The sequence below is a fragment of the Aricia agestis genome, chromosome 14 (assembly GCF_905147365.1).
Source record: "Aricia agestis chromosome 14, ilAriAges1.1, whole genome shotgun sequence".
Lineage (NCBI taxonomy): Eukaryota > Metazoa > Arthropoda > Insecta > Lepidoptera > Lycaenidae > Aricia > Aricia agestis.
The window spans coordinates 10,762,726-10,773,706 of record NC_056419.1 but is presented as its reverse complement, the minus strand read 5'-3'; the positions used below and the strand labels follow the sequence as shown (position 1 = coordinate 10,773,706).

The window sequence follows — 10,981 nt, the reverse complement described above, 5'->3', positions numbered from 1 at the left end:
GATGATTATTCATTTTTATCTCAGTCGTTGGTAGGCTAACAGATTACTTGAAGTGCCACAAAGACTAGAAGTTCTAACGTCAATCATTCAATTTTTATCAAAATCAATTACTGCAATTAAGACTGATTTAGACGATTCAATCAATCAAGTATCACTTTTATCAATATTTAAAAAATCATATGAATTGAAGCAAATTGTATAGCCTAACTGATTTTGATAACTTCTGTCATATTTGACAGAAGTTATCTGTCATATATCTGTCATATTTGAAGACCTCTGTGACTCAGTGGTGATCGCGTTGGTAGCTCAAGCCGGGGGTCGCGGGTTCGAATCCCGCCGACGGAACAAAAAGTTTTCAATGTTCCCGGATCTGGATGTGTATTAAAATATGTGTATGATATAATAAAAATCTTAAATATAATTATGTATACTATAAAAGTATTAAATATATTTCCGTTGTCTGGTACCTGTAACACAAGTCCTTTAGGTACTTAGCACGGGGCCAGACTGACGTGGTGTGAAGCGTCCATAGATATTATTATAATATTATTATTATTATTATATTTACTTCCTATAATTCTGATGCGACTTCTACACTTTGTCTCATGATGAACCAATATAAACAATTACGAACGTGTAGTGTCATTATGATTGGCTATTGGACGTCGATTGTTAATGCTGTAGGTACTATCTGAGAAGTTTGAAACAACTTCTCTGATAGTAGATAGGCAATTCTAGCTTTTATTCATCATAGCCCAACGTGATAAAGATCTTATGCTTAACTTAATAACGGAGATCCATTATCTGTCTCTGAAAGCTGCACTCAAAGATGAAAATAATTACTCAACTGTAATTTGTAAATTGTAATTAAATCTATTTCTCCGATGGTACAAAAAACGCTTAAAAACTCAGAAAAAAAATTACGTGTCTTCTCTCAAATAATCTCTATATCCAGCTACTCTGTGCAAGGTGCTAACCAAGGGACGCACGCCACCCTGTTTGTACTTCGCGTTACATTTCTCCTGTAAACTGCCTCTTCCGGCGTCAGCCTTAGTTGAATCGCTTAACACTAAACCAGGGGATAAACGGGCCGCCTATTCGAATTTTTAAATTCCGCTACATCCATACTAATATTTTGAATGCGAAAGTGTGTCTGTCGGTCTGTTACCTCTTCACGCTTAAACCGCTGAACCGATTTTGCTGAAATTTGGTATGGAGCTACTTTGAGTCACGGGAAAGGACAAGGGATACTTTTTATCCCGAAAAAATGTACGGTTCCGCCACGATAAAGGAATTTTGGCGCAACGTAGTTGCGGGTTTCATCTAGTCAAATATACAAACCAATATGAGCAACCTCCTCGCTTCGCTGCGCTACGCTCCCGCCTTAGCCATCTAACCTAACCTAACCTAACCTAACCCAAAAAAGTCGTATTGGTTCGCAGCCCAACTCACCTCACTGCAACGATTCGTCGCCCCGCCCCCATTCGAATTCGCACGCATTTAACAATATGTAGTTTTCATTAAAACACGTATCAAAATATAGAACGTAAAGCCTCAAATAGAATATCAGTAACCAATTATCATTAATAAAGCAGCTCACAAAAGTTTGCTCAAAATGAACTTTTTAGTAGCTCGTAATAAATAACCTCACTTAGAAAAATTGAATCTATATTTAATATTGAAGTTGCCCGCTATGTATTTCCAGTTGCTCACTTAGTAATACAGTCGCTCGGATAGAATTTTAATATCTGAAATAGGTTAATCGCAATCCACATTTTGTAAGCTCGTTCTGGATTTTATTATAAATCAATATTAGTCGTTAGTTTAGTTTATTTTTCGCTTACTCAAATTAATACCGCTCATGTTATTAAAACAGTATGTTCATCATCAGTCGCAAAGTAATTTTTTATTCGCTCATTTTATTATTTCCCCTTTTTATTTAAGGTTGATTTCATCTACTTGCTTTTTTCTTCACTTGAAACAAATTCCACCAAAAATTATGTTAAAATCTGTAAGCTGTCGAGGATTAGAGTAAATTAATAATAAGCTTTACAAATCAATAAATAATGACTCAACGAAAACTGGAAAAACAGCAAAAATACCAAAGTCTATCAAAATAAGGTATTAAAATATTATTACTTATCTCAAAAACATCATAAACGTAAATTGTCCATTCACTGGTTCACCGGACCTAAATAAATTTTATTTTAAGTGTTTAATAAATCGGTAATATCTTCCAAATTGTGTAAATAAAATTTAATTTAATTTTGCAAAGTACAATGCATAATGGCAATAAATGACACGAAGCAAGATAATGTGTGCCAAAAGTTATGGAATTACATAAAATCCGGGTATAATCTTCAATCAGGTGTATTTTATACCCAAAAGTTTCGAATTTATAAAGTCTGATATCGGGACGATGAGTAATGAAAAACAAGTTGCAAGTTAAATATGATTTAATTTCGTAATTTTTCTTAGCAATTATACGATTTTGTTTTCAGCATTTGATTACAATCAGCACAATCATATAACTTTGCGCATAATAATCAGTCATATTAAAAAAATATTTATTTTTATTTAATTTAGTATTTTTTCTACCAAAACTGTAAAAATTTGGAACGGCTACTGATTAGCAATATAGTGTTGTGAATTTTTAGCGAAAACGTTATCGATACTTTTTAATTTGACCGACTATTATGTATTTATCTATTTCTTTATTTGGAATGTATTACGTCATTTCGGTTTATGTCATAGGCAAAGAGAATGAAGTCATTGATTTTTTACTTATCTGGAAACAATAATTAAGAAATGACATTCGATGCTCTGTTGTTCACTTCGTTCTCTGAGGCTACGTTTTTTCAAGTCTTCGACTTTGGAATGTAAGCAACATTCATTCTAACTATTTTTAGCAACATTGATTTCAGCAAATACTGTATATTTATTAATATAGACACTGGGCGCAGTACGATATAACTTCAGTTATTTGTCTTAAGTGATACAATTTATCTACTCGTAGTTTACAGACATAAACTTAAACATACTAGATACAATGCGAACTCAAAGCCGTACGCTGCCACCGAGCTATGGCACATAATTATATTAAAAATATAAATTATACAATGTCCTTTATAGCAAAGATATTTTGAATCTTATACTTTTTAAGATTAATATAAATCTTAATCTTTCAAGGAATGTTATTTTGGTTTAATCATAAACAGCTACGGATCAAAATGAATTTTTGAAAGTCAGGATTCTGACGTCAAAAATCATATTGACAGAAGGAGATTCGAAACCTATCACTCTCATACGAACACTTAAAATAATATATACAAAACTCACAAATTCATACAATTATAACTCAATTCAGGCGAAACACAACGAGGTTTAGGCGAAATTAATTTTAACAATGGACTGTAGAATGACAAGAGAGCGGTCGGATTAAATACCCATAATAATTAAATAGAAAACATTTAAATACATCTTTACACTAACATCTAGGCTTACACATTTCCGATTAACGCTTTTTTGATAAATAATTAAACACAAATTTATTATATTTACAAGCAAATAACTCGACACTTAATTATGTAAAGCGTGAAATAATAATACACTGAGAATCGACAAAAGGCGCCATCACTAATACGCAGCGAGAGCCGGGGCATCGACGACCAAACGGCGCGGCGCGGGGGTGCGGGGTGCGCGGGCAACGTCGGGGTTGACCTGACTCCGTTCAGCGGTGGTCTGTCGGAAGACTCGTGACTAGCGAGACTACTATTTGCTCTTTCCACAGAAAAACCTTTTTTCCTTTTAGAACACGAATTCGAGCGCAGGCAAACGAGCGCCATGTTGTTGCACGGTCGTACGGAATTTCACAGCTCCGTCGCCGCGGTCCGACTTTTTCACGTTCGAATGTTTGTTCTCTCGCTTCGGCTACCATTCGGTCGAACGCGGCCACCGCGTCCGATCTAACCTACGTCCAGTCGTCGTCACTGTAATAATACTGTGGTAGTTGACTAATACTCTGTCCACAAAAGTCCATCGCTAGCAACGAAACGCGCGAAGCGTTGAAGCGTAAATGAACTGCTAACAGAAAAGACGAGTCGTCTACGTGCCGTCGCAGTTTCTTCGCCGCTGCCGCCGGCCGTGGTGATGCCGGATGCCGTGGCAGGGCGGCTTAATAGAGTTCCGGAGCGCCGGTCGCATGCGCTGCGGACGATACTTGACCATTCGCTCGCCGGCGACTAGCTCGTTGTGCACGTCTATGTTGAAGTCGTGGGCCTCCAGCATGAAAGAGAAGCACTTGTGCTGTCGCTCGGCGTAGGAGCTCTTCACCCTTTTCATCTGCCCGCCTCGCCGGTTGAAGCCGATGTATCGATCCGCTTTGTTCACGAGGTGGTATCTGTTGTAGCCGTCCACAAATTCCTCCTTGAAGAGGCAGTCTCGTTGTCTCTCCGCTTGGAATCGGGTCTGTCGAAGAAAGAACTCGGTGTGAGGAATGCGTCGATAAGTTTTATTGTCGATAGTAGATTGAGTAATGAGTAAGTGCTAAATGACTTGTAATGAGTCGCTATCGCTTCGTTTTTATGTTGGGAAGTTGTAACCTTTACGTTGACTAGTGGGTACGCATGAGGCATACTCCACAGTGATGCAATACCCAGGGATATCACTTAACTGTTCTTCTCTTTCTTTCGTTCATACAATATATATTGCTATCTCAACTCACCAGGCGCCTGCCGACCAGCTTGGTGCGGTTGAAGCACAGGTACATGCTTTGCAGGGGCGAGTGGATGAGCAGCTCTAAGCTCAAGCCGCGTGTACTGATGGTGAGATTCGCTGAAACAATATAAAGACACCAGTTAGTTTTTGCCTCACAAAAGGTGTTTTTAAGTTAAAGTGATATTAAAAATATTTTGCACTCGTTATTTTCAACAACATGACCAGTGTTGTTAACATAGTCGATAAAATAAAAAATTTACATATTTAAAAAATATATAATAATTCCAATATTAATGAAATGCACATGATTATCGGCGTAATATAATCTGTAGAATGTGTAGTCATAATAGCTCGACACTCCTGGCGTAACTAACAAATTACTACGGCAGTTTCCGCTCGATCACATCATAAATTGAATTACTAATGTACAGAGAAAGCAGGATCGCCCTACAGCCGTTAATGATACCTGGACATAAGAAAAAACCTTAAATGTCAATAAATATTAATCTACACATCGACATTTAATATATCCGAGATTAAGAGTTGGATTACATGGCACCACGCGATGGCCGATGGTAATCTTATTCATCGATATTCCTATTAATGGGTCCTTCATTTTAGAAAACCTTTGAACTCATTATCTCCTTTGAAAGCGGTAAATTCCAATTAGAAGCTTACAAAAATGGTAGCTGCTTAACCAGGACTTGTACAGCTCGAGTTCAAAATTAAGCCAACGCGTTATAAGATAAGATGATAGGGGATTAACATTTAAATTCTTCTCATAAATTAATATCGGTATGTTCTTGGTATAAAGTAATAAACGTTGATAACATTACTGCCGTGTAAGCCTACACCGGTTGTCGATTCGATATCAAATAGGAAAGTTTGGATGAGGAATTTGATGGAACGCAATGGGACATGCCCCGTACCACCACGTCGATTCGATCAGCGCCACAATCGATTACTTGGCATTAAAAATTTTATCGATATTAAAACGAATTCGGTACAACACTTTTACGTGTTTGATGGTAACGCTTGTATGAGTAATTAAGAGCCTTGCAAGGAACTTAACTTTTCATATAAATATAGGCTGAAAAATATTTTTTAAGCCATGAACTACCATCTAATTTATTAGTTTATACAGCATTGACTTATTTTATACTTTGTACTTATTGTTAATTAACCAAAATTATAAAAATACTAGCTGTCCCGGCAAACGTTTCTTTGCCATATAAAGTATTTCGCCCGTATTATTTTATTGAAGTGACTAAATAAGTATGTCACCATGGCAACGACCATCGTTATCCCGTCGCACAAACAATAGTCGCCGTCAGTCTCGAGTTGTAATAATTTACTGTTATTTATTCAACAAATGCACTTATCAATATAATGAGTACCCAGTAGCCGATTCTCAGACCCACTGAATATGCATATAAAATTTGGTTAAAATCAGTAAAGTTTTTTTAAATTCCTAATTAAATTTTATTTCATGCTTTTTAAACTTTTGTTGGTTATAGTGCAGAATAATTCCTATCAACAGAATCCTATTATATCCCAATGAATACCATCTAGGAATGTCCTTTTGGATGAGGTCGTCAATATGAGTCCAAACATGAAACCTCCACTTTGGGTTCATATGGAGCTCGGCTCCTATAGAATCCAGGTGCAGCAGCAGCATGCAAAAATTAACTGTTTATCTACGTCTTACTAGTTGTCGCAATTAAAATGAGCCCAAACACGAAACCGTTGCTCTAAGTTGGTGAGGAGTTGGGTCCTATTGATTACCAGGTGATGCTGCAGCACCAGGTCAACTTTCCATTAATGTGTAAATATTAAGCCCACTAAACGACTGCAAATTGCTAATCGGCCCTTCACGAACCAGATGAACAGCGATTTTCCAGCACGGAGCACTCTGATGATGATGAACTATAGCTAAGAACACTCTCGATTAAGTTAGCTTTCAAACAAAAAAAACTAAATCAAAATCGGTCCACCCGTTTGGATGCTACGATGCCACAGACAGACAGACAGACAGACAGACAGACAGACAGACAGACAGACAGACAGACCGACAGACAGACACGTCAAATAACACCCCTCTTTTTTGTCGGGGGTTAATTAATAAAATATACTCAAAAATATCGTTGAATTTTAAAGGTCTATAAAATATAGATAATTCATAATTAATAATTATCTAAATTTAGATTGTTATTATTTTTAGCAATATTCCGCGAAAACGTTTTCCGCGTTTTCGCGGAATATTGCTAAAAATAATAACAATCTAAATTTAAACTATGGATTTCCGCAAAGTAACGCCTGATTCCATTAACTATTTAATAATTATCTATTTATATGCCTTATTATCTACTTATTATCTATTAATCGTTAGTTTAGCCTGAATTAATTAATTAAGCCTAAGCTGATATTTTCAAAACAAATCTGCGATCAAAAATAATATCATAATTCATATTGTCTTGTCAATTAATAAGATTACTAGCTATTTGACGAGATTTGCTAGGTAAAAACACGAATAAAATGTCATTTTCTTAAAATGATTCCTAGCTAGAACGATTTATCGCCCCCGAAACCACCCGAATACTAAATTTCATGAAAATTGTTGGAGCCGATTCCGAGATTCCAATTACATACATACAATATATATATATATACAAGAATTGCTCGTTTAAAGATATAAGATAAGCAAAGTACAATCCTGGAAGAAATTGGATAATCAAAAGTAAGGTAATCCTTACTTTTGATTATCAACGCATTGAGTTGATGTTCACATTGTCAACGCATTGAGGTGATGGAATTCATCTTCATTTAGCAATACAAAACAGTAACAATTTGTATTTTTTTGTGCGGTAAACAAAATTCAGTTTTGAATAGCTCATACAATAAGCATTGAATTGCCTCGTTACATTGTGAACCGACCCTAAAGGTGGCGTTCCGATCCTTGCAGCATATTGTGTCCTTTGCTACAAACCAGCAGCGAGCTGGTTTGTAGCTGCGTAGAGCAAAATGGAACCTATAGCCTAGGACCTAGGACCCATGTAAATAAAATGCATGACCTAGGCCAGGGGTCCCCGAATGGTGGACCGTGGTTCTCAACCGGACCACCGACCCATAATTGTGTGCGCACCAAGCATTTTCGAAGATGAACTTCGTTAAAAATAAATTTCGGTCTCGATTATATATCGATTATATTATATTCAGTAGAATATGAACATAGCTAGCTTGCACCAATTTCACTCCAAACATCAGAGAGATAATAAGCTACAAAACATGTCACTTTTCTCATTGATATGTACCTTGGTAATTTCCATAATTAATTTTGTTTTTTTGTGTGCGGACCGCGAAGGTCATTTCATTTCTTAAAATGGACCTCGAGCAAAACTAATTGGTGACCCCTGCCGTAGGTCATGCAATGGTATTTTATTTGGATTTTTGTCGATCGCTTCCCGCCAGGATAGGAACCACAACAGGTAGCCGATGATGATGCGTTTCGCAACTGGACAATTACGCAACCTGCGATAAGTCCCACAAAGTCAGTATAAAGTCTCGTCAAAGTATTTAGGTAGGCCAACGATCGACTATCTCCTGATAACGGTAAATCGATAGATAATACTTTCGTACTAGAATTCTTTCCAGTTCCGATAAATGTGCACTAGTTCGGCTTATCTGAGAGTAAATTTTCAAATAATTGGATATGCCTGTACAATGCTAGAATATAAATAATAACTCCTGCACCGGTTTCGGTGACGGTCGCTGGTTTCATTGATGCCAGTTGCGCAAGAGCAAGATTGACAATTGCGCGCAAGACAGCACTCTCTTTCTTTTTTACTCTCATAACCCAGTGGAACGGACGACCGATACGACTGACGAGATATCAGGCAATGTAGTCGATGTTAGAGACTTTTAATTTTTATAAGAATTACTATACGGTCTCTCCTCGTTTACTCAAGATGGACAAACTATTACGAACACGTAAAGTTACATATTCGAATTATGATTGCCGATCTCGCGTTTGTGCACGCTACATAGACAACTGTATAATGTGGATAAAAAATATACAGTGCGATTATTTTTACTAAGCGGCAATCACTTCAAAACTTTCAATATTAAATAATATTATTATATTAAAATGAATAAGTAATAAACAGAGGAATTTTTCGATTATTATTACACCGACTAGACTTTAATACTGTTATCGTAGAGACCTTGTGCACTTAAAGTCATTTTACGTATTTTTACGTAATTCCCGTCGTTTGATAACACTAGATAAGGAGGTTAATGTTTTAGTTGAAAAATACTCTACAGAAACAAATAATTAATAAATGATTGGCACCGAATAAAGGTGTCGTCTTTATGTAGAGTTCCATAAAATATAAATCAAAGCTAGAGCCGCGGGAACCAATATCCTTCTCGGGGCATTAAATTATAGTGACCAAATTTCATTAAAACGGTTAATTATTAAGACTAAGCAAAAATTGTATCTACATTTAAGTCAAAATATGTAAGTTACCTTAGCTTTAAAAGTAAGTAAATTTCACTTTAAAATTAAAATAAAACATATTGGATCAAAATCTGAAAACTTATTCAATGATTGAAACAAAAATATACGTACAAATAATGAAAACTACATCGTTGATTGGAAAAAAATACATATTATATCCAGAGCCGAACACTTACCCTCCTCCTTTTTAGAAGTATGTATAAAAGTAGCAATGCAGCTTAACAACATGTTTACCGAGCGATTGAAATGAAAGCGGTAGATAACTCATAGAGTAATTATCACCGAGACAGAGGGACAGAGGGATATAATGTACAAACACATTACGGATTAGATGTGTCGAGTAATCCTGGCTGCGGTAGGTTGGAGAGGAATCTTGGATTTGACTTAGTTGGCGCGCGTTTCCATTTTGACGCGTCTTTCTGACGGGACGGTATTTTATCGGATTCGTTGATGAATATTGGTACTCGTAAATCCATACTAATAGTGAAAATGCGATAGTGTGTATGTGCCTGCCTGTCGCGCTCAAGCAGATGGACTATTTTAGGTGTAATTTACTATGGAAACAATTTAATCACCGGGAAATCTAAAGAAAAGTTTTTATTCAGAATGTTTTTTTAGGCATAAAGTTGAAATAGAAAATGAAACCTAAAATAGCCTAGATCAGGGGTTCCCAAACTGTACACCGCGGCGCCCTGGTGCGCCGTGGAAAGGCAAGAGGGGCGCCGTGAGTCGATCCTTCATCATTGTCCGAAACCACAAATATTATAAATTTAAATTTGTTTATTACTATTTATCTGCTTAACTTAACTGTAATCATTAAAGGTATTTATTTATGTAGCTTTTTCTAATAGCTAAGTAAAATAGGGCGCAGCGACAAAATATTTTTTCAGCTCCGGGCGGAAAACGTCAACTTTCTTCCCGATCCCGCTGCACTTACTGATGCCGCGTTTTCGGACTCCGTCGATGAGAAAAATAGTATACGCACCATGGGCAGTAAATAAGAAAGCCTCAGATCACATTACATGTGATCTGAGACATTTCTTATTTTCCTGCCCTAGGTGCGTAATGTGCTATTACGTGTCACTGCGCCGCAGGCTGACAAAGATTGGGAACCCGTCTAGATCATAAAGTGACATTTTATTAGAACTTTTGTCTGTTGCGGTTGCTTGTGCAAAGATCGGAACGCCACCATAAAGTAGAAATATTTTAGTTAGGTTGCCTTCACATTAAGTCGCGATTTGCGAGTAGTGCGGCAGCCGCGCGACTTCTATACTAAAACGAGCCGCGCGGCTCACGACTAAATGTGAAGGCAGTCTTACACTCATATTATTTACATGTAGTAATTGGAAACAAGGCCACACAAGTAATGTAATTGATACACAAATACTGCTGACGTGCAAATAGCTGGCACGTGCTGACTGGGCATTGCATTGTATGTATCAAATTGTTGCATACACAAATAACAACGTATACGATAGTGTTTTCAAGTGAAATAAACTTACAATTTACTATGAATATTGAATGACCTAAATATTGTTACACTAGTAATTGTTGAGCTGGTATTATGAGGAACCCAGGAAATTAACAAGACTTTGACACAAATCAGATTTTGGTGCTTCGATAGATTAAAATATATAAATATGACTGGGGCCCGATCATTCAAATGTGGCTACTATTCGTCGTAGATCGTAGTCTATCTTTCTTGCATGTATGTCCATTATGTCGTGAGTGATTCAGTTTGTTCGTGGG

The 10,981-nt window shown here is 36.7% G+C and overlaps 1 protein-coding gene across 5 annotated transcripts in view; it reads right to left on the bottom strand.

The window, feature by feature from the left end:
- Positions 1-2,441: 2,441 nt before the first annotated feature.
- The window catches only part of LOC121733677, a 115,082-nt gene continuing 106,542 nt past the window's right edge, over positions 2,442-10,981 (bottom strand). For all 5 annotated transcript variants that reach the window (XM_042124006.1, XM_042124009.1, XM_042124007.1 and 2 more), the window contains 2 exons: positions 4,724-4,833; positions 2,442-4,467 (listed from right to left, as the gene is read on the bottom strand). In XM_042124006.1, the coding sequence (XP_041979940.1) occupies positions 4,105-4,467; positions 4,724-4,833 (473 nt within the window). In that variant the 3' untranslated portion in view covers positions 2,442-4,104. The remainder of the gene's footprint in view (positions 4,468-4,723; positions 4,834-10,981) is intronic.